This window comes from Columba livia, chromosome 19, assembly GCF_036013475.1.
Source record: "Columba livia isolate bColLiv1 breed racing homer chromosome 19, bColLiv1.pat.W.v2, whole genome shotgun sequence".
NCBI classification, from domain to species: Eukaryota; Metazoa; Chordata; class Aves; order Columbiformes; family Columbidae; genus Columba; species Columba livia.
In genome coordinates this window covers 549,711-573,031 of record NC_088620.1, presented here as the reverse complement: position 1 = coordinate 573,031, position 23,321 = coordinate 549,711, and the positions used below count along the sequence as shown (strand labels likewise).

Below are 23,321 nucleotides of genomic sequence, written 5' to 3'. Positions count from 1 at the left end.
CACACCGGTGAGCTCCTGCACAGCAAAACCTTCCGAAACGGAAGGACTTCTTACTGGGAGAGGTTTATTTCTACACGAGCTGTGTTTCCTCCTCTGGTCCCTGATGCAAGCCACCGGTGGCGGCGGATGGCGGCACATCCGAGCTCTGTCGTGTGTCAGAGGTTTGGCCGCCGCAGTTTGCGGCACGTCGGCAGCGCTGCTCCCCCTCGTGTCGCGGGGCTGCGCCTCGCAGCCAGAGCTGATGTTCCTGCTGGACTGCATGTGTTATTTTTCAGCCGTTTCTTCTCCTTGGTGTTTCCAGCTGCAGGCATCCGGCTTAACGGTCTCTTAGGGCAGGCCTGGCACATCCCGGGGAGGAGGGCTCGCTGTGCCGCGGAGCACCGCCATGCCATTGTGCACGGCATCAAGCTGCTTCACTGTCTTTTCTCTCCAAATTCTGCGACAGCTTCTTGGCACTAATGGCAGCCTGGAGAAACGCACTTGCAGTTTCCTAGAAGGCTGCTGCTGAAGAGCTGCTTGTGTTGGCTGAGTCGCCGCTGGGAGTTTAACCTGACTTTGCTCAGCGCCGGCGCTCTGGGCTGCAGGCTCGCACTCGCCAGTGCTGCGTGTGACATCGCTTTGGGGAACAAGAAAGTCATGCTTGCCCAAAGCAGGTGCTCGTAAAGGTAACTCACCTGGCACTTCACCCAGCCTGTGGGTTGGCAACTGCCAGTGCTGGAGGCCTGGAGAAGAGTGCGGGTCCCGAGCACTGGAGAGCTGTCCTGGGGCTCAGCCCCTCCGTGCCTCGGCCTCTGTTGGGGCGGGTAGGGCAGGATTGGTGCGTGATGTTCCAGCCTTTTGGGAGCGCGTCCGTGCCTCCCGTGAGCGCACGCCGAGCCAGCCTCGAACCGTTTGCCTTCCGACTGCCTACACAACGGCTCTTCGGTTCGGGAGCGCGTTTCCATCCCTTCCGAGGTGCTGCAGGAGTCTCTGCCACCGTCATTCAGACAGCCCTCTCACAATTTGTCAGCTGCAAGCAAGATGTCAGTCAGTGCTGCTGAAGTGTGTTTTACAGTGACAGACATAATTGCACTTAACTTTTTGCGTGGATGTTATCAATCTGTGACAGATACTTTGGGAAATGGAGCGCTCTGATTGCAGATGATGTGTCACAGGCGTTTAATCTTCCTCTTGGTGAGACCAGGATTCAGTCACAACTTTTACTTGTTGATGTCAGGGTTTGGAAATGTAGATTCGCGCTGACCCTGGGAATCGTTCAGTCATTTAGTTTGTAAGGCTGTCATCTCAAAGGTTAATGGCTTACCAGGGAGAAGGAAGATCTTGCTGCACTCCACTTGTATTTGCAGCCGCGTTAGCGTGGCGGGGCACTCGCTGTCAGGTCCAGAATGGCTCCAGCGTGGCAGAGCTGCCTGTGCGCTGCCCGACCCCCCGGGCTCCACGCCCAGCTGGAGCCGTGCCCTGCGCGTGTGTGCGCGCGTGTGTGTGCGCGTGTGTGTGTGCGTGTGTGTGTGCACGTGTGTGCGTGTGTGTGTGTGTGTTCCACCCTGCAGCCGTGCCCTGTGTGTGTGCGTGTGTGTGCGTGTGTGTGTGTGTTCCACCCTGCAGCCGTGCCCTGTGCACACGTGTGTGTGTGTGTGTGTGTGTTCCACCCTGCAGCCGTGCCATGTGTGTGTGCGTGTGTGTGCGTGTGTGTGCGTGTGTGTGCGTGTTCCACCCTGCAGCCGTGCCCCGTGCACACGTGTGTGTGTGTGTGTTCCACCCTGCAGCCGTGCCCCGTGCACACACGTGTGTGTGTGTGTGTGTTCCACCCTGCAGCCGTGCCCCGTGCACACGTGTGTGTGTGTGTGTGTGTGTGTTCCACCCTGCAGCCATGCCCCGTGCACACACGTGTGTGTGTGTGTGTGTGTGTGTTCCACCCTGCAGCCATGCCCTGTGCACATGTGTGTGTGTGTGTTCCACCCTGCAGCCATGCCCTGTGCACACGTGTGTGTGTGTATGTTCCACCCTGCAGCCGTGCCCCGTGCACACGTGTGTGTGTGTGTGTGTGTGTTCCACCCTGCAGCCGTGCCCCGTGCACACGTGTGTGTGTGTGTGTGTGTGTTCCACCCTGCAGCCATGCCCTGTGCACACGTGTGTGTGTGTGTTCCACCCTGCAGCCGTGCCCCGTGCACACGCGTGTGTCCCACGCTGCTCCGCGGGGCTGTCGGGCTCCGGACCAGCCGCTGGTGCTCCCTGCGCCGTCCCGCCCGCGGCACGGGGCTGTGCCCCCGAGCGCTCCGCTCTGAAATGCTGGCCTGGCAGGACTCTTGCACCAGGGTCGTGCTGCTTTGCTTTGGATAAGAAGATGACTGCCCTACTTAAACCCTGAAATAGGAGCAGCATGTGTAAATTTTCCTCCCATGCTCCCAATTACCTTTTAAATAGTTGAGCTGCTTCCCTTAGAAAAGGGAAATGATTTGCTCCCGTTCCGCTGCTCCCAGTGGAGTTTAACGTTACGGAATGTAAGAATTTCCTTTCTCGGCAGAGAAGTCTGATTTTTCAAATTGATTTATTAACGGTATTTGAACTTTGTCATGTAAGCTTGGCAGGCGACCGGTGTGTGGCTTTCTGCTGGAGGCTGATGATGTGCGATAGGTGGCAGCTAATAAAGCAGTACCAAGCCCGTGCGGTGGGACCGGGCTCAGTCTGGTGATGAGCTGGGCTTAGTCTGTGTAGCGGCTTAATTGAAGGGAAGGGGAAAGCCTTTTACCTTCCCTGTTTTCTAAGTAGCAACAACATTATTTATAAATAGCTATCCTAATTTTTTTCTTAAGACATTTTAAATAGATTTTATGGAGAGTCTGTAGAGGAAAAGGCTCCAGGGTTTCTATGCTTTTCTGCTGCGGTGGGACCAAAGCCAAGAGTTGCGAAAGCTGCCGTGGAGCGCGGGCAGAGCCGCGGCCAGGCCGCCTGCGCAGAGCGGTGCCGTCTGCCCTGGAGCCCCTCCGCCCAACCGCACGCTGCTCGGTGCGGAGCGCTGGGGGCTGTTTCTGCCGGGGCTGCTCTCAGAACCGCCGGCGGGCTGTGTGACACTGCTCCTTTCTACAGAGCGCTGCTTTCGCGATGGACTTGCGTTTTCTAATCTGTTCCATCAGAAGAGCTCTGTAGTAAAGCTGCTTTCTGATTTACAAGTAATAAAACATATCCTTTGGCTTGAAGGCTCAAATCACTTGCATTGTGAAATACAGTACAATATTCCTAGTTTTTAAATGAAGGCTTGGAGGAACGTTTCCACGGACCCATTGCAGTCGATACGGTGAGAAGCAAAGCCTCAGAATGACAGGTCCGCGACGCGTGTGCGCGGCGCGGGTCGGAGCGGGCCGGTTCGTGGGTGGGTAGGGGTGCTGCACGCGGCTCTCCAGAGCCTGTTTCCCGTGAGGAGCTCGCTGTGAGCCGCGTGGCTGGCGTCCAGCTCAGCTGGATGAAGACGTGCAAGAATTGGTCACAGTCCAGTGTGCTTCAGTGCTAGAAGACGATGATTAGGAGAAAATGTTTAAACAATACGAGTGGTTTCCAGGCACAAGAAGACCTTGCGGCAGCTGAGAAAGAGACATTAACTGTAGTTAGAAGAAGTTTGATTGATTTAGCTGATTTTGAGCGTGCATTGAAAAATGTGAGGAGTGCTCTGAGTGAAGAGGCCTCAATGCTCTTAGAGTTATTTTTCTTCATAGAGCCCTGTTCCTGCTATGGCAATATTCCTGGAGGCATGTTTTCTTAGGGTGTAGCGCGGGGTCCTTAAGTACAAACCGAAGGTATTTGTTCAGAGGAGCTCTACATGCAGTTGTTAAATAAGCCCTGCGGGGGAATTGAGCATTTTTCCCTAAAACTTCAGTGTTGTCTTCTATTTAATATGATCTCTGCCACTGTTGATTTGTAATCTGTGCTTTCACCCTGAAGTGCATGTGGTTGCGTTCAGATATTTCCTTCTTTAAATCAATCACTTTCACCATTTTCCAAAACACTCCTTGAGTTTATTGCTTTTAGCAAAGTGTTTGGGCTGTCATTATTTATTACTGGCAAAGTGCTGACAACGTGCTCTTCCCAGATGGGTCTTTCTGTGGGTATTTGTTGAGCAGGTCTAGGGCAGTGCGGGGCAGCGAGGGCTCCCGGGGGACCCGCGCTCTGGGTGCCGCTTGGTTTGGCAGAATTTAAAATCCTAGCTGAGGGAGCTTACACTGTCTGTAACGTGTCTTTGTGGAGCAGTTCTGCTGTTCGGCGGCTGTTCCCCGCTGCTCCGCTATCCGGAGGCTCCGGCCGGGCAGGGCCGGTGCGCGAGCGGCCTCCGCGGCCCCCGACCCGCCGCCGCTCACCAGCGCCCACAGTGCCGGGGCTGCCGCTTCGCCGCCGTCCTCCGACGATTCAGTGCGCTACGGCTCGGGCCTGCGAGCCGTGTAAATTAAACTTGTTGTGGTTTTTCTATTGTTTGGCAGCTGTTCTATGCTAGTTACTCAAGTCCTCTGATCTAAATGAATCCCTGTACAGAGGAAGCTGCAGGAGCTCCATCCTGCGTGAAGCCTCACGTGTTGGGTTGCTGGGCTGCAGCAGATCACGCTCCCTTGTTGGCGGTGCCGGGGTTTGTTCCGTCAGCCAGGGTTGCTGTGGTTTGGCAGAGGGGCCGCGGGGATGCGCCGTGTGCCGCAGCCCTGCCCTTGCTGCAGCCGGGACGCAAACGGGCAGCTCTAAAAGTGGAAAGAATCCCTCGCTCCCCTTTTCATTCTCTCATGCGTTTGGGCTTTTATAGAATCTGAATCTGGCACCGCCAGCTCTCATTGATTTTTGGGAAACAGGATATTTTAGTAGCTTGGAATGAGATGAAATGCTTGCAAAGCCCATATGTTGCTTGTTTTAGGCAAAGGGTCAGGAAGGTTTTAGAAAGTATTTAAATATTTGGTTTACACGATTAGAATAGATTGTCTGGAATGAAGTCCGTTACCCAAGGTGATTCTTGCCTCGCGGTTTTGGTTTTCATTGCAGTTCTTTAGAGTATGAGGTAGGTGTTCTGGCATCGCAGTGCTGAGCACAGTGAAGTCAGAGGCTGCGAGTAACTGCTGCACGTGGGGCTCTGGACGCTGCCGGAGGTGTCTGCTGCTCTGGACGGTGCTGGAGCCGGAGGTGTCTGCTGCTCTGGACGCTGCCGGAGGTGTCTGCTGCTCTGGACGGTGCTGGAGCCAGAGGCGTCTGCTGCTCTGGACGCTGCCGGAGGTGTCTGCTGCTCTGGACGGTGCTGGAGCCGGAGGTGTCTGCTGCTCTGGACGGTGCTGGAGCCGGAGGTGTCTGCTGCTCTGGACGGTGCTGGAGCCGGAGGTGTCTGCTGCTCTGGACGGTGCCGGGCCCGGCGGTGTCTGTCTGCCGCGGCGCTGGCCGGAGCTGCGCTTGGGCAAACGCGTCCTGATGGAGCCAGCGGTCGCTGGGACGTCCTGTGATGTCTGTCAGTGAAACTCCACCAGCTTGTTTCTTAGAAATGGGCTTTTCCTCCCTCGATAGGCAAAGCTTTCAAGTTGAATTATGTTTCTTGAGAGCTACAGCCTGACGGTAACTTCTGATAGGCGTGTTTCTAGCTTTCTGCAGCTTGGAAGTTTAGTTGTTCTGCCCTCAGTTTTTCGTGAGGCCTGACCTTTGCATGGTTCATTGGTTATGGAAGCTATGACTCTGTTCCCATGAGACTGCAGTTTTGCAGCACTGTTCCCAGGTTTGTTGGCGAGCTGTAGTCGTGGCAGCGGTACCTCGAGGCCCGGGACAGGCCCGGCCTGCGGCACGCACCAAGGCCTCTCGTACGTTTGATAACGTGGGCAGTTCTTCAGAGTTTTGCCTGTTCTTTCTACCACGCTCTTCCAATCCAGTTGGAAAGCAAAAACTTACCATTGTTCTTTTGCTGTGCGTTGTTGATACTTTTATATGAATTATGAAGCATCCTTTGATATCTGGCGTTTCCTCTTATGATGCTCTGTTGCTTTTTATGAGTACTTGCCCCCTGACTTCAAAAGCAGTTCATCACCTTCCTGAGACAGTTATTAATAACTGATTTGGAACCGCTGGGCATTCCTGGGCCTGTTCTATGCAAGTTTCTCTCCAAAAGCGTTCCAGAAGTGGCCATAATGTGTGCAGACCTCAAGCCCCTTTGTAGCATGTGAGGGGTCCGATCACGTGCTGCTGTACGCAGCCCTGCTCTGTAGATTTAATGACTGCAGAACTGAAGAGAGCAATTAAATCTACCCCGTCCTGAGCTGCGCTGCTGCGATGGTTTCATCCTGAATTGCCTGGCAGCCCCTGTGTGCTGGGGAGCACTGTTTTGGTGCTTACCGAGTGCCGGGCTGGCGTGGCCGCTCCCGGCGCAGGTCCGTCCTCCCTCCTCCCCAGGGACCGGCGGCACCAAATCCGCCTCCGTGCTTTGGTTCAGCGGGGAGGCAGAAAACCGCTTTTTGTGTCGGTTCAAAAGGAAAATAACTGGCATGGGGATAGTTAATGTGAGCTGCCGTTCCTCAGCATTAGAGATTCCACTAAAGCACTAATAATTACTGTTAATATCTTTTGGTGGAAACTTTCAGAGCGAACGAGCACTGGTTGGAGCAGTATTTAACGGCATGCTGCTGGCATGATAAGAATGCAAATAAGCGTTATTAGCCTAATGATTTTGCTGTCGCCATGGCTGTGCAGCAGTAGTGTTGTGAATATGTCATGCAGTACCAGTGAATTTGGAAAGTGTGTCAAAACACAACTTCAATTAGTTTGCTCTAATTATGACTCTAGAGAGTTCGTAACTATATCACTCCTCATTAAACGAGGTTTTCTGATGTGGATTAGCACAGCACACGAAGGGCTGTGTGCGCTGGGCGGCAGGGCCGGGGCGCCGGGGCGCCGTCCCTCCAGAGCGGGGTTTGTCCCTGGGCTGGTTCTGGACAGGCTGCTCGGTTAGAAAACCAAATAAACCACAGGAGGGGAGGCGCGCTGGTGCCGCGGGGCCGGCCCCGCTCTGCCGTGCGCGTGTCCCGCGGGCGCCGGTGTCCGCGGCCTTGCCCGGGCTCGTGGCCGCTGCGCCGTTCCCCCGGGCGCCCTCTGCCTTTGCGGAACCGGGAGAGGTTCTTGTGCTCACAGGTGAGCAGTCGGTGAAGGGTTAAAGTGGTAATTGTTTAAATCTTTTAGGCTTTCCTCCCAGTTCTGTGATAATTTGATGAAGAACTTCACCCTAATTAAATATTCAAATTAGGAATAAGTGTCAATATGGCTTCCCATTGCCTGGAATGATGATTAATTGTATTCAAAACTCTAGTGGCCGCTGTAATCTAAACCAAACCGTTGTTCTTGATTATTTCTGCAGCACATTTACCATGTTTTTGTTTTAAAATTTAAACTAGTAATTGATTTGCCATATGCCGCAGAGCTGCACATACTCCACGATATGTGTTTAGGAACTTGGGGACTTTGTAATTGGGATTTTCTTGCTTTTCAATGGCAGCCTCTCTTTTGCTCGTGTTTTTTTTGTCTTCTGCAATGCAAAATGATTTAGCTCTCACAACGCATAAGGAAAATGCATTATGCAACCAACTTTGTAGGTATAAATTATATCGATCCTGGCCAAAGTTTGCATTAATTTAAAATAAACTAGACTTTGTTTCCTGTTTTTTCCCTACAATGTCCTGCTTTTAAGAAAGGAACGGGGGAGGGGAAAGCTGATCTGGCAGCAGCCACTGCCCTCGGCTTGTGGCCTCGGAGCCCCGTGTTCTCGTGGCAGGACCGGCTCTGCCGGTGCCGCTCGGCTGCGGTGTCGGGGACTCCCAGGGGACACCGTCCTTCCCCAGTGCCCTCGAGCAGCCGGTGTTGGAGCCAGCGGTGCCAGCAGCAGCTGAACCGGCGCTTTGTGCTGCCGACCCCGCGAGGGCAGGCCTGAGGTGCTGAGCCCAGCGCCTCCGTGCGCCCCGCGCTGGGATCAGACAGACAGACAGACACCGCAGTCTGGGCGCGGCACCTCCTGCCGCCACGCTGGGCTGTGTGGTCCGAGTCCCCCGGATGCCCGTGATTCATTTTAATTACCGGCGCGGAGCGTGCGCAGTATGTCGGCATATGGCACTGGCGGAGCCGGTGCTGGCGCGAGCTGCCGGGTGCTGCCGGCAGCCGGGGATGCGCTTCGGAAACTCATTTGCAGACGAAGGGTTTGGAGCTTTACGGGACAGCTGCGGCGTGCGTTTCTGGAGCTGCCGGCTCCTTCCTGGTGCTCGTGCGGGGCCTCCGTGAGCCGCTGCGGCACCGTGGCTGTGGCACCGTGGCTGCGTCCCCGCTGGCGTCCCTCGGGCCGGTGGGGCTGTGGGGGGGCTGTCCCGGAGCAGCGTCGGCCCCTCCTGCAGCAGAAGCCGCTAAACTTCTCAAATCCTCCGCTCAGAAAATGGCCTTGTCACTGGCCTTGCTCTGCTTACTCCCAGAGCAATTCCTGCGGCGCGGGCAGAGGCGCGGTGAGCAGTGCCCGTGCGAATCTCTCTGTCAGCTGGTTTGGTGCCTCAGAAGGTATTTTTGGATACTGCTATTAAAAAGCAAATGAAAAGCGTGTAATGCCTACAGGCAGCGGTCTTCTGGTTTAAAGCGTGTTCATGACAAACCTGCCTCTGCTTGCGAGGACGCTCATATGGATTGTGTTTCAAACAGCAAACTGTTAGCCAAATTCCAAAATATTTTCACGCCATCTTTTTTTGGTTAGAAAGAGCTTTGAGAAGCACAAGCAAACTCAAACTGGTGTTCGTTGTTTCTTATTTTATCCATGCTGTTCACTATTAGCTGCGTCAAGGGCTAAAAATACGTAGTTCTTCACAAAACGTGTGCTTTTTTAAAGACAGATAATTTCCAGATGATTTGCTCAATAGATAAAACCTGCTAAGAACGTGGATTTGCTGCTCTGCTGGAGGCTACACGGGGCCCGCCCCGCAGGGACGGCGCTTGGGGGGGGACGCAGGAGCCGCCCTGTTCCAACCGGGGGCGATGCCGCAGGTCTCACCGTGCCCGGCAGCTCTGGCGCCCGCGAAGCGGAACCTGCACCCGGTGCTGCTGCACCGAGCTGCTCCGGGAGAAGGGGGCAGCTTCAAAACCTGCGGCAATGCGGTCCGCGAGATAGCGACATTGTACAGACGCTCACGCAGGCTCGGGATCGGCATTGGAACAATGCAGGTGCGGATTAAAACGGAAAAGCGTGAATCGCTCATCGAAGCGTAGAAATCCATGGGCTATCAATAATGGTTACTGGCAAAAAGTCTTTTCTTGTGGCAGACTTCTTGGTGGAGCTGTGTGGTGGCAGAGCCGTGGTGGCAGAGCCGTGCCCACCGCTGCCAGCAGCCTTGCTCAGCTCCCCGTGCCCGGCAGCGTCCCTGGCGTGTGCCGCTGGCTGTTCGTGCCCTGCCCAGGGGGTTGGGTCTGTGGTGGGTGCCGGGGCCGGCTCAGAACAGCTCCGGCAGCTCCAGCAGCCCCGGGCGTGGGGCTGCCAGGGGTCACATCCCACCTCCCACGCCGCCTGCTCCGGGAAGGTCGCCCACCGCGCCTGCGGCCAGGCTCGCCGAGTGCCGCGTTTTCCTTTTAATAAGCTCTGAGCCACTGAAAATAGTTTCAACTTGACTTCCACGAGCTCTGTTTTTTCCTATTTATAGGAAGGTTTAATGGCAGATGTAAAAATATCCCTGTGCTGCAGGAATGCTGGGCAGAGCGTTGTTGGGAGGAGGGAGGCTGGTGTGCACGGCCGCAGCTGGAGCCGACAAGCAGAGTTTGGCTTCGCTTTCCTCAGGGCTGGTCTGGGGATCTGGCGTGTGCGTCACCCCGGTGACCGCGGTCACGGTGCTCGGGGAGCGGGCGGTGGCTCTGGGGCGCTCGGAGCAGCCCCAGCCAGCGGGGGGCTTTCAGAGATTGTACTTACGAAGGTACTCAGAAGTTTCTGGCACAGATAAATCCGAAGCACTTGCTGTTGTGCTCTCTGCCTGGAAGAGGAGGCAGCTGGGTCCCACGGGGTGCTCAGGCGCAGTCTGACGTGTGTTTGCGGGGGACCCGTGCTCGCCCACGCTCGCCGGGACCTGCCGCGTGCTGCGCTTTGGCAGTGCGCTGGTTGTTGGCTGAGCCCGGTGTCCAGCAGGGCCAGCGGGTTGTGCTGGGCACAGACAATCCCACCACTGGGCTGAGGGGGCAGCTGAAGCAGCAGAACCACCCTCATTTGTAACGGCTGAATCCCCACCTTGGTCTCCCGCGGGTATTTGGGGCCCACTCTGGCTTTTGGGAGCAATGTTAAAATCAACATTTGCTGTTTAACCTGACTGGAATCCGCAGGCAGGCGCGAGCTGACAGCAGCAGCCTCGTTTGCTCTGTAGTAACGTCCTCTCCGTTTCCCATCTCTGTTCCTTAGGCACATCTCGCTGACGCTCCCTGCCAGCTTCCGAGGGAAAAGTCACAGCTCTCGCCTGGACCTGGAGCACCAGCACTCGAATTTGTACGCCATATCAGGTAGGCTGGGGCGCGCGATGTTCCTCTGCTCTTCTGCGTAACCAAGCATAACCAAGCAAAGCAGCCCTGCCTGCACCGCCAGCCGGGTGTGGGACCCCGGGACACATCCAGCTTTCATCAAGGCCTCTGAAGTGTGGAGAGCAGGAGGGGTGCAGAGAGACCCCCCAGAATGCCCAGGCACACGCGTTACTGGCAGCAGTTGTTACCTATCGAAGATTGCAGCCCTTGGGGAGGAGCTCCATGAGAGCTCTCGTGAAAAGCTGTACCAACACACACTTGGCTCGTCCTCTTCGTGGTCATCACATTGAATCCTAAGAGACGTCTCTGCCTGTTTCAGCGTCGTCCTGCCCAGCAAGGATGCGTTTCGTACACACTGTTCTCTGCTACACTGAACGTACACATTAAAAACAGATGAGATCTTTACTCTTTCCCACTTCTATATTCTGAGTACTGGCACTGCATAGATTTGTTTCCCCAGTATTAGGGCAAATTTGAAACTAGATCTTAGGATACGGGGTTGTGCGTTGTCTTTAAGAAGTGTGCGCTCGCACATGCGCACTTGGTCTCTCTGCCTGCTGTTTTCTCTGCGTTCACCATACAAGGGGTAGAGCTAGTAATAGTTTCCAGATGTCAATGCAGAAAAAACCTACCAATGAATATTTTATCTGGCTTTTATTTTTAACTAGCATTAGTCTGCAGGGAAAATGTGTATGTTTAAATAGAGCGCTGAGGATCAAGCCACTTCTTTCACCCATGCGGGTGTAGGAACGTGTTACTGTGCTTCAGGGCCGCGCGGTGGGTTTGGTTTGGGGCCGGGTCCCTGCCGCCCGCTCTTCTGGCGGAGCTGCTGCCTCGGAGCGCTCGCTGGGACGAGCAGCCCGGTCCTCGGGACCCCGTGGAGTCTGTGGCTCCTGGGTGTGCCGGAGCCGCGTGCTCCGGGAGCTGTTGGTGAACCGGGGCAAAAGGACTTTCTGTTCTGCAACCTAAAGGAAGATGTCAACGTGCAGCTGCAGCACAACTGCGTTTCACCTGCCTCGTCTCTTACCGGGCTGGCGCATGGTCTGTGCTTCAGCCGAGTGGTGCTGGGGAACAAGACAGTTTTGCTTAGGAGGTTTTTGTGGAGCAGTATTACACCTGAACAAATATTGTGATAGACATAGTAGAATCACACTCAGCCACCGTTTCTCTTGTTGTGTCATTTTTGCAAGAGGAGAAAAATATTGGCTTTAAACCTGGCGCTGAGGGAGGTTTTCAGGACGGTTTGGAAGCACCGCAGAAGCGGCAGCGCATTCGGTGTGCTGTGCCATAGGGAGCGCTTGTGCGTAATCAGGGAAGATGGCAAAAATGTGCTATTCACAGGTTCTTGCTATTAATAGTGAGTGACACTTCTAACGTAGGAACATGGCATTAATTCATGTACCATAATCAGAGGGTTATTTAAAAGGTAATCTATGACTCCAAGTGCGGCTTCAGGTTCCTGCATAGATGGAATATAACAATTGCATAATTCTTGTCAGTATTCGTTTTTCTTGTTATTCTTCTGCCCTAATAGATGTAGCAATGTAGGGAAGGCACGTTCTTGTGTTCGTGAGGCAGTCTGGTGTGGAGGACGGGGAGCTGTGCTTCCTGTCCCGAGGAAGCGCCGGGTGTGCGAACAGCCGGGCGGCAGCTCTGAGCGCAGCCCCGCCGGGCTTCCTGCGCCGCTGCTGGCGCCGGGGCCCGCAAAGAGCCGGAGCGCTTACCAGATAGTGACAGGCAAAGCGCACAACAGGCCTGCGGAACCGGGCATGGCGTTGGTCTTCCACGTCTGCATGAGCACGTTTCAGCCAAATATATCATTGTTTTTTTTTCCCCCAGCCGGACGTTCTCCTGCAGACACGGCGTTACACAAGTTGCTGTGCATACATGTGCTGTAATGGCTGTTGCAGCTGGGGATCGTTTCTGAAGGAAGGGTCATGTCACACGAAACGTCCTGTGCCCTGGCAGGGGGCTGCACGCTGACCCCTGAGCGCTGCCGCCTTCCAGCAGCTGTGATGAGGTGCTGCGACAGTTCCCCCTGTGCCCCGGCAGAGCCGCCCCGGCGCGCCGCGGAAACCACGCCGGAGTTTCCTGTTCCATGGGCGCAGTTTGCAGGCAGTGGTTGTATCTGCGGGCCGCGTGTCCTCGCCGCAGCACCATGGCAACGCGGCGTTCAGTAACGCGCTGCCACCGCTGGCCCCGGGGGTTGTGCCGGGCGGCGGTTTGCGGCGGGCGGTCCCGGCGGGGCGGTGGGATGCGGCAGCTCTGCGGGTCGTGGAGGGCGAGGGGACGGGGTCCACGGGGCCCGGTGTTGCCAGAGGGTATTTCCTACCGAACGGCAGGTTTCCCGGTGCTGGCGCAGGGAAACAAAAGCCATTATGAACCGTCTCTTACCTTCCTCTTGGGTATCTCCTGATGTGGATTCTCGTGGTGAGGACAGGACGGGCTATTCAGAAGGGGGGGGGAGGGCTGTGAAGGAGGGTGAAATCAAGACTCGCAGCGTGGTCTCGGTTCTCTGTAGACACCCTAGGCTTTCTCAGTAGTCACCGAAAACAGCGCTTCCATCTGGGGCTCAGCCTTTTTACGGAAGGTGAAATGAATTTTGGCTCTTGACTCTTCTCTGTATCTCAAAGTACATTTTGTCAGAAATTGCCGGATCCCCGCCGGAGCTGTCCTGTTACTCCTTGGGGTATGTAACGTACTTACTATTGCAAAGCTGCAGTCCAGGAAAAATGGTCGTGGAAGCAGTAACTACAGTTTTTAACCAGTTTCTTGCCATGTCCAGTCTTGGCAATGGCACGTCAGTGAGCAGAAGGTTCGGGAGACTCTCCTTTGCACAGTGAACTGAGGGAGAGGGTGCACATGGGACCCGGCGGCCCCGCGGCACCGGCGGCATCCGCCCTGGCGCCGGCGGGCAGAGTCGCGCCAGAGCGGCCTGCCGGAGCAGCCGCGGGGCTGACAGGTTCAACACGCGTGTTGGAACAGGCGGGTGCTGAAGAAGAATGCCTTGCTCCAGACAGACCTGTCGACAGCCACTGCTCGGTATTTCACAGCGTAGTCTTTCTTCATGGCCTTCAGCTTAATTAAGACGTTGTTGTGACTGCACACTGCCTTCATTTCAGACTTGAGCATCTCCTGGCTGCATATTGCTTTGGCTTATCAGAGCCACAAGGACGGTGCGGGGGAGGGGGAGCCCTCTCGGGCAGTTGCGGATAATAACGTACGGGGAAAATTCCTGAATGAAGTGAAAAATTATTTATAATAATGGTACTCAAATAGAAGGGAAATAAGTCACTCTAAGGGTATATAAATTTTTATGATAGTGTATAAACAGCCATAGCTTGCCTTGTCTCTCATCTATCCCTGCAGAGAATGAGCGCAACATCTAGCATAAAGAAAAATATAATAAGAAAACGAAGAAATGAATGGGAAGAGCCGGAGGATTGATCACTCGGTGTGTTTGTATATCCTGATGTAAAGGTGCTGCTGACAGGTGGCCAGGGTTCTTCTGTATGAAGCATGTGTGCGCTGTCAGGGCGGTGTGAGCAGCCTTGTTTCGATTGATGAATTGCCTGCTTTCTTGATTAAACCTTCCGTCACTTAAGAAACAAAAAGCCTGTGTTTGGATGGCAGAGTGGGACATGTCAGAAAGATCTGTCTGCTTTACCTTTGTGCAGATGTTGGGCACAGACTGTAACATGTATTATTAAAATGAATGTGGCATTTACTGTGCATTATTTCTTTCCTGGGAGAAAGGACCTGTAAATTATATGCTGATAATAAGCTTTAACCCTTTCAGAAACCAAGAGATTTAGGAGTGCAAATATTCCTGCAGGCCTCACTAATTGGATGGGCTCTGGTTCCGCCGGAGCTCTCTCTGAAGTCAATAAACAGTGTTTCAGGCCATGGTGCCGGTGCCTCTTGGGGATCTTTCCTCCAGCGAGTTCTCTGCAGTGTAAGTGCCACTGAAACATAAACCTTTGAATTACAGTATCTGCTGTTGAAAGGCCCTTCGGTTCTGGCTGCAGGGAGAGCTGTCCCTGCCCGGGGCCGCGCGGGGCCCCCCGGAGCCCCCGCTGCTGCTCCCAGAATCGCTCCCGCCGGCCGGTTTGAGACGCGCCCGGCTGCGTCACCTCGGGAGGAGGAGCAGGGCTGGAAAAGGTCCGAACGCAGCTTGCAGAGCGCAGGGCAGGGTTTTGTGTTGGAAACTAGGGACTGAGTTTGTAAAATGGGGTCTTTGCTGGTCCCAGCTGTGGTTTTTGGGGATCGCGGGGGCACAGGCGGCGTGTCCCGGTGTGGGTTCGGGGCTGAGCCGGGCGGCAGAGCTGGCGCTGCCGGGCCGGTGACCCGCACAGCTGGGCAGCGCTGTCGTGGTGCCCTGAAATGTTCCTGTAGCCAGCATGTGAGTCTTGTGGCAGATCGTGTTGCAGCAAGACGGGTCTGTAGCGTACGAAGTGAAGGAATTTGAATGTAGGACAGTCAACACTTGTACCTTCTCTTGACCTGCTCCTGGGCTGTCGGGGCAGGAGCGCGAGATAGTCCTGCGCAGACCCATCGGGACGTGTGCGAAAAGCAGTTAGAGCCTCTCTGTATCCATTTTGTGTATGAACTCACAGGTACAGCTGTCATCCCGCAGCCAGAAACCTGTGTGCCTGTCAGCACGGCTGCAGGATTTGCCATTCATTTCCTTAGGAGCCGTTATTTGATTCAGCAATACCTCTGTGTGTATTTCTTATCTCCAATGTGCTATTTTGTGGTTGTCTTTAACCACGTTATCAGCACAGGTACTCGTGTGAGGTGTTGTTCCCAGAGACACCTGACCGGGTGTCAGGGAAGGGAAGCGGGTGCTGCCAGCGCGGCGTGGCCGGCGCGGCGTGGCCGGCGCGGCGTGGCCGGCGTGTTTGCCAGCTGGCCGTGAAGGAGGTTTCTGTGGGCGGCTCCTGTGGGTAGCACGTCTGCACATCTCTGATTTGTTTGTTTTGGAAATGAGCACCCATGTCTGTTACCTTAATGTTTACCTTAAAGAGGTAAATACTTACTTAAATGGTTATTTATGATTGTATTTTATACGTCAATAGTTCTTTGTTGTATTTAAATATTTATTTTCCTCTCTAAAACCCTTCCCAGAAAGGCCAGGACAGCGCTCGTGATCCGGCGGGGCGGCAGGGTGGCTGTGGGCGGTCCTGGTGCAGTGCCCGCGGCCATGGCTGTGGCAGCGGTGACCATGGCTGTGGCGGCGGTGGCAGCAGTGGCCGCGGCGGTGGCAGCGGTGGCCGTGGCTGTGGCAGCGGTGACCGCTGTGCGCTGGGCCGGTTGGACCCGTCGCAGGGGACACGTTTGCAGCCGGCGGGTCAGAGCGGGTGTGTTGGGTCACCAGGCGAAGCCCCCGCGCCAGGTCCCGCTGGGGCAGCAGCACAGTCCCGTGGGAGCTGCCGTGGGAAATGCGGAGATTCGGTGTTGGTTCTACATGAGTTTATAATCCGGATCTCAGGAGGCAGCAGAGAGAGTGGAAACTGCTGTTAATGATCTAGAAAAACATCAAAGCCCATAGATTCCTGAAAAGGAAACCTCGTTGCTTTCATGTGCTGGATAACGCAGCTCTGGGCACGGGGAGCTGGGATTTGTCCGGGTGGCTCTCTCAGAAGCGTTTATTTCACACGCTGCCCTGATGGTAGCGGTTGGTTTCCAGATTCCTCCTCTCCTCCTCTGGAGCTCTGTCCGTCTGTCCGGTGTGGTGGTGGGTGAGCTCTGCCGCGGGGCCCTGGAGCCGCGGTGTGGCGGTGGGTGAGCTCTGCCGCGGGGTCCTGGAGCCGCGGTGTGGCGGTGGGTGAGCTCTGCCGCGGGGTCCTGGAGCCGCGGTGTGGCGGTGGGTGAGCTCTGCCGCGGGGTCCTGGAGCCGCGGCGCTGCGCCGGGTGCCGGAGCTCTGCCCGCAGCTCTGCCACTGACCCACAACGCCTCTTTGGTTTTTTAATAACAAGTCCTTTTCAGAGGTGTTTCTAGATTAAGAAATGGCAGAACAATTAAAGATATTGTTACATTTCAGTGCCCATTTGTCAGCTCGGGTCTTGTTGCGGAATGTCGGGCTATCTGTGCCACCACTGCCTCTTACTTCTCTTCAGTGTATATTTTCTTTTAAAAGATACCGTGTCTGTTATCTGTGTGTAATGGGGACAGACGTTTTAATCAGAGGTTAGTCATTTATTTTTGCAAACTATTGTTTTGCTTCACCATTTTTCCAGATAATTAAATGGTTCACTTGGCACAGTGTGTCTGCTTTATTAAAACAGGTAATTCTGAAAAAAAGGGAGATGCTGTTTTTTGGATCACTGCACAGGAATTGCTTTTATCTCCATCTTCAGCGCGGTTGCCGGTGCTCTGGCGGTGCCGTCCTGCGCTCCCGGCTTCCCGGACGCGCTGCTCTCCGAAGGGGGGGCCCTGTGCCACGTTCCACTGTCCATCCAGGCTCCCGCGTGCACGTTCTTTGCTCTTCTTAAGAATACAAGTGGAACTAAATTTATTCTTTGTGACACTGACTTTTAACCAGGACGGTGCAAAGAACAGACAAGTTGTGACACCAGCTTTGTTCTGCACTGAAACCTCTTCACTGAGGCGGGGATTAAAGTCAGCCTGTTCTCTGCCCCGTTGCCATTTCAGTCTTTGCACTAATGGACCTGGATAATCTGCCGTGTGTAAAGAGCTCTGTTAATATCCGGCAGTTCGGGAGGCTGAAGTCTCGTCTAAAACGCAGCAGCGGCGAGTTTCACGAGTGGAAGCGCGGTACTTAACGCTGTGTTTAGTGGGCTTCGAGCGGGCGTATTTTGGCGCGACCCTTGCGCTGCGTTCGGTTTGCGTTTCCGAGCGCCGCGGTTTAATTCTTTTAAACAGGGAGCCGCTCCGTGCTTTGGCTATTTAGACAGTTATTAACCAAATGACAATTAACAGATCGCATAGGCAGATTTCCTTTTCAAAACCTCTGAAATTGAGCACAGTTCGCACAACTATCACAGCACAGTAATGACAATGAATTTTGATTTCCCGGAACTGATATTAGACTCCTTATTAAACTATGTGCATCTGCTTTTAATTTACTCCAAATAATTGGAAAATGCAATGAAGCTTTCCAATTAAAGCACGGCTTTATGCTGTTTAATAATACCCCCATAATATTATAGCTTATGAAGTGACAGGTGAGTTGGTGTATGAATAAAACATAAAGGCAGCAATAAGGGACAGAAAACCAGAGACAGTTGTTGGGGATTTTAAATGCTGGATGTAATTTGCATATATTAATCTCTTCTTTTCAGCCTTATCAGGCGTTCTTCAGTGTTTGAAGTTAAAATAGCGTTGACAGGCGGGAGTACGCTTAGTTTTTTCAAGGATTTATTACTTGTATAATTTCTGATCTTTAATAAGCAGATATGACTGATCCTCGTAGTTCTATAGAACTCGGTTAATTGTTCCAGATGGCGTGTACTGATTATGCAAAATTACTTTTCACACCATTTTTTTTTTTCTGATGGAGTTTGGAGTAAAATTAAATTTTTTATAGCCTTCTTATCACGCTGTTTTACAGTGGTTCTGCACAGAAGTTGAATTTAATCTACTATATTACATTGACCAGCAGAGTTATTCTAATGCAGCATTCCGTGATTTGACAAAGAATAATAGAACACATTGCTCATTGTTCGGTACTGTGCCGCTAATAAAAGGGAGTTCTAGTGCAGAAACCAGGCTGTTATTGATGAAGAATGCTTAATTTGCACCGTTAAAAATGCAAAGTTGTTACGCTGAGATGTTCTCTCTTTGGATAGAAGACTGGGGCAGAGCAGATGAAAATAGTCTTGTTGCTGCAGATTTCCTCTAATAAAGGAGGTTTAATGAGTGGTGCGGATAGGCTGTGTTTTATTGGGAGGAGCAGTCATCCAGGCAGCACGCTCCGACTTTATCAAGAGGTGTCACTGGTGTTTTCCTTGATTATCGTCAGCTGGATGTCTCAATGGCATAATTTCATAATTGAAAACATTTATAAAGGTTGTTGGGCTTCATTTATCTAATGAAAAGCTGTTTATACAAAATAAACCACACATAAAGGCCTCTTGCTAATAGCGTTACTGCCATTCGTTTTGGCGGTGGCTCAGTTGTTGGAGGAGCCGTCCCAGTGGCGCCCGTCCCGCCGCGCGTGCCACGCGGGGGCTGCGCCCGTCCCGCCACGCGGGGCCTGCGCCCGTCCCGCCACGCGGGGGCTGCACCCGCCTCAGGTCACTGCACGGTGTCCCCGGGCTGTGGGTCTGTCTGGGACGGCGGCGGGCCCGGGTTAATTCTGGCACCGTGTCCCATCCCTCGTGCTGTGCCACAGCGGGCCTGAGGCGCTTGGCGTGGGCCGCACGTCCTGCCGGCGGGGGGGGGTGGGGTGGTGTGGGGTGGTGTGGGGTTGTGTCAGTTCACGTGGGTTGGTGTGGGGTTGTGTGGGTTCACGTGGGGTTGTGCGGGTGCACGTGGGGTTGTGCGGGTTCACGTGGGTTGGTGTGGGGTTGTGTGGGTTCACGTGGGTTGGTGTGGGGTTGTGCGGGTTCAGGTGGGTTGTGCGGGTTCAGGTGGGTTCACGTGGCTTGCCCCGCCGCCACCGCGCTCAGGCCTCCCCCCGGTCCGGGTCCGAGTCCAAAGCTTCTTGTGGGTCTTCACAAAGCAAGTCAGCAAATGTTTAAAAGGTGACCTTGTGGTTAATGGAATTAAAAATCTCCAATTAAACTAGAAAGGTGGGGATACAGTAAATGGACATTATAAAGAGCGCTTATTTTTAACTTGCTAGAAAAAAGACAAGTAATTAACTCAACCATTAGAAAGCTCAAAATTTCTCCTGTCTCCTGTGGAACTAGAAAATTGTTTTGTGTATGCTCATATATATACACAAATAATATATATGGAGACGACTAATGGCATAAATCAGAAATGATTAGAAAATATTTGTTCTAATGAAGTAATAATTTGATAGTAATGCTTTTCATCAGTGTAGCTTAAGGCTACATTAAGTGGACAGACTTTATATGGATTCTCTAATTTTAATCTTCAAAATGCTATCTAATGTCTCATTAAGGCTTGCATATAATGTATCTTAAGTAGAGTCATTAAATATAGTTTAGGGAGATTTATGTTCAGATATTGCTTAAAGATGTTTTAATAGGCCCATTTACTCTGATGATATTAATGAGCTCTTAACACGTATTAAGCTTCTAAAACTAGTGGTATTCCTCTCACAGTGGGCAAAACAACTTAGGAATTGCAAATGAATGGGGTGCTCCAGCGGGCTGTTCTTCAGCCGGGACTCAGGCGCCATCGGCCGTGTCCCCCATGGTGCTCCATTGCGGCACCGCACCCGCCGGGTCCCGCACACCGTGTCCCCCGTGGTGCTCCATCGCGGCACTGCGCCTGCCGGGTCCTGCACACCGTGTCCCCCGTGGTGCTCCATCGCGGCACTGCGCCTGCCAGGTCCTGCACACCGTGTCCCCCGTGGTGCTCCATCGCGGCACCGCACCCGCCAGGTCCTGCACACCGTGTCCCCCGTGGTGCTCCATCGCAGCACCCTGCCCGCCAGGTCCCGTGCGCCGTGTCCCCGGCTCCTGTGCTCGGCAGCGCTGGCGCTGCTCACACAGCCGCGTACGTGGTGACGGGAGCAGGCTGGACCTACGGAAACATCCATGATGCGTTAACTAGAATAGATGGGATACTTGAAGGGAAGGGCCAAATAGAGTCATCCCATTAGATAAATTCTACTTTTTGATCATCTCAAGATGCAAGAATTGTAATTACGATAATAAAAACTGTTCATTCCCCTATTGTCACTTTAGTTCCAACTCAGAAAGTTATTGCAAACAAAATTCTCCGGTTTCATCGCTCAGCTCTTCTTAAAAAATCCTTCTGAGTTCAGAGACTTTTATAATTACTAAATTGGTTTGTTAGGAGGAGATAATAGCAAATTTCTTCTTTTCATAATTGGACATTTCTTCCCTGTGGGCTGATGTGTGCGCGGCACTTGCATGCACAATAAGCTGTGCTTTTGAAAAGCCATAACTAGCTAATAAGTGCCGTGGTGTCATCAGAGAGTAATGGTTTGCTGATTAGCATAATTAATGACAAATGGTGGTGCGGAGCGGGTGGATTGGTTTAGCAGATGATGAATGCGCCGCAGCCGAGGCTGAGCCTGCCGGGGCGCTGGGCGCGGGGTGGCGGCGCTGGGCGATGCCGGCCGCTCGCTCGTGCCGCCGGCCGCGGGACGGGCCCGGTGGGTGCCGGTGCTGTGCTGGGTGCCGGTGCCGGGCAGGGGACAGGGCCTGCGGCGTTCGGGGGCCGCGCGTGGTCCTTGTCCGCCGGGCGGGAGGGAGGCTCCGGGCCGGCATCAGTGCCACAAGGTGGACTCATTTATCTGTGACTGGATTAATCAGGGATAATTTGCATTTTCAAATGAGACTGATAAAAATGGAGTTACCTTTTCACCTTTAAGGGGGAGGAGGGATTATTTCTAGGTTGCCTCTTTTTTAAGTGATAAGCAACTCTTTTACCAGTAAGGATGAAAATACTTAATTTGCATTAGCAAAAGCAGCTAATTATTATATAGTTAATTAGCATCTGGAAATGAGGATTATCTTAATTACAAAGTACAATTTCCTTAATAGCTACAAAACTGTAAGTTTGATCTGTGTAGAGATTGGTGACTATTATTATGTAATTAGTGATCATATTAATGGTGCAGTGTACTTAGAGATAATTTGCATATGCAAATGAAATTTACCTGGTAGAAATATGTGGCTCCAGTAATAACTCTGAGCACTTAAAAATTAAATCACATTAGCAGACCTGGATCCTGAGTTGCTGTGCGGTGGCACGGTGGGTCTCCTCCCGCAGACGAGCTGTGGCCCTGCGCTCCAGGTGCCGGATCCTGCGGCTGGGCCGGGTCTGGTGCAGTGCAGTACAGCGGGTCTGGTGCAGTGCAGCACAGCGGGTCTGGTGCAGTGCAGTACAGCGGGTCTGGTGCAGTGCAGCACAGGGGGTCTGGTGCAGTGCAGCACAGCGGGTCTGGTGCAGCACAGCGGGTCTGGTGCAGTGCAGTACAGGGGGTCTGGTGCAGTGCAGTACAGGGGGTCTGGTGCAGTGCAGTACAGCGGGTCTGGTGCAGTGCAGCACAGCGGGTCTGGTGCAGTGCAGCACAGCGGGTCTGGTGCAGTGCAGTACAGCGGGTCTGGTGCAGCACAGCGGGTCTGGTGCAGTGCAGTACAGGGGGTCTGGTGCAGTGCAGTACAGGGGGTCTGGTGCAGTGCAGTACAGCGGGTCTGGTGCAGTGCAGTACAGGGGGTCTGGTGCAGTGCAGTACAGCGGGTCTGGTGCAGCACAGCGGGTCTGGTGCAGTGCAGTACAGGGGGTCTGGTGCAGTGCAGTACAGGGGGTCTGGTGCAGTGCCGCGCAGCAGGTCTGGTGCAGTGCAGCACAGCGGGTCTGGTGCAGTGCAGTACAGGGGGTCTGGTGCAGTGCTGCACAGCGGGTCTGGTGCAGTGCTGCACAGCGGGTCTGGTGCAGTGCAGTACAGGGGGTCTGGTGCAGTGCAGTACAGGGGGTCTGGTGCAGTGCCGCGCAGCAGGTCTGGTGCAGTGCAGCACAGCGGGTCTGGTGCAGTGCAGTACAGGGGGTCTGGTGCAGTGCAGCACAGCGGGTCTGGTGCAGTGCAGTACAGGGGGTCTGGTGCAGTGCAGCACAGCGGGTCTGGTGCAGTGCTGCACAGCGGGTCTGGTGCAGTGCAGTACAGGGGGTCTGGTGCAGTGCAGCACAGCGGGTCTGGTGCAGTGCAGTACAGGGGGTCTGGTGCAGCACAGCGGGTCTGGTGCAGTGCAGTACAGGGGGTCTGGTGCAGTGCAGCACAGCGGGTCTGGTGCAGTGCAGCACAGCGGGTCTGGTGCAGTGCAGCACAGCGGGTCTGGTGCAGTGCAGTACAGCGGGTCTGGTGCAGTGCAGCACAGCGGGTCTGGTGCAGTGCAGTACAGGGGGTCTGGTGCAGTGCAGTACAGGGGGTCTGGTGCAGTGCAGTACAGCGGGTCTGGTGCAGTGCAGTACAGCGGGTCTGGTGCAGCACAGCGGGTCTGGTGCAGTGCAGCACAGCGGGTCTGGTGCAGTGCAGTACAGGGGGTCTGGTGCAGTACAGCGGGTCTGGTGCAGTGCAGTACAGGGGGTCTGGTGCAGTGCAGCACAGCGGGTCTGGTGCAGTACAGCGGGTCTGGTGCAGTGCAGTACAGCGGGTCTGGTGCAGTGCAGTACAGCGGGTCTGGTGCAGTGCAGCACAGCGGGTCTGGTGCAGTACAGCGGGTCTGGTGCAGTGCAGTACAGGGGGTCTGGTGCAGTGCAGTACAGTGGGTCTGGTGCAGTGCAGTACAGCGGGTCTGGTGCAGTGCAGCACAGTGGGTCTGGTGCAGTGCAGTACAGCGGTTCTGGTGCAGCGCGGCAGGTCTGGTGCAGTGCAGCACAGTGGGTCTGGTGCAGTGCAGCGCGGCAGGTGTGGTGCAGCGCGGCAGGTGTGGTGCAGCGCGGCAGGTCTGGTGCAGCACAGCGGTTCTGGTGCAGCGCGGCGGGTCTGGTGCAGCATGCCTCTGCCCTTGCCATGCTGCCCTCCTCTCCTGCACTGCAGAGCTCGGCTTTGGGTCCTTGTTGAGGCTCTTGCGGTGAGATGTCGTATCACTGGATGGTGGGAGCTCGTGTTCTGTGCACTGGAGCGCTCCTGGCAGGAGATGGGTGTCCCTGTCCTTTCCAGCCACGCTCG

The 23,321-nt window shown here is 54.3% G+C and overlaps 1 protein-coding gene across 7 annotated transcripts in view; it reads left to right on the top strand.

Moving 5' to 3' along the window:
- MVB12B (multivesicular body subunit 12B) overlaps window positions 1-23,321 on the top strand; it is a 58,298-nt gene that overhangs the window by 17,657 nt on the left and 17,320 nt on the right. For 6 of the 7 annotated variants that reach the window (XM_065035342.1, XM_065035343.1, XM_065035337.1 and 3 more), the window contains one exon: window positions 10,406-10,503. In XM_065035342.1, the coding sequence (XP_064891414.1) occupies window positions 10,406-10,503 (98 nt within the window). Of the gene's footprint in view, window positions 1-10,405; window positions 10,504-13,890; window positions 14,249-23,321 lie in introns of those variants that run through there. The other variant, XM_065035341.1, reaches the window with a different exon arrangement.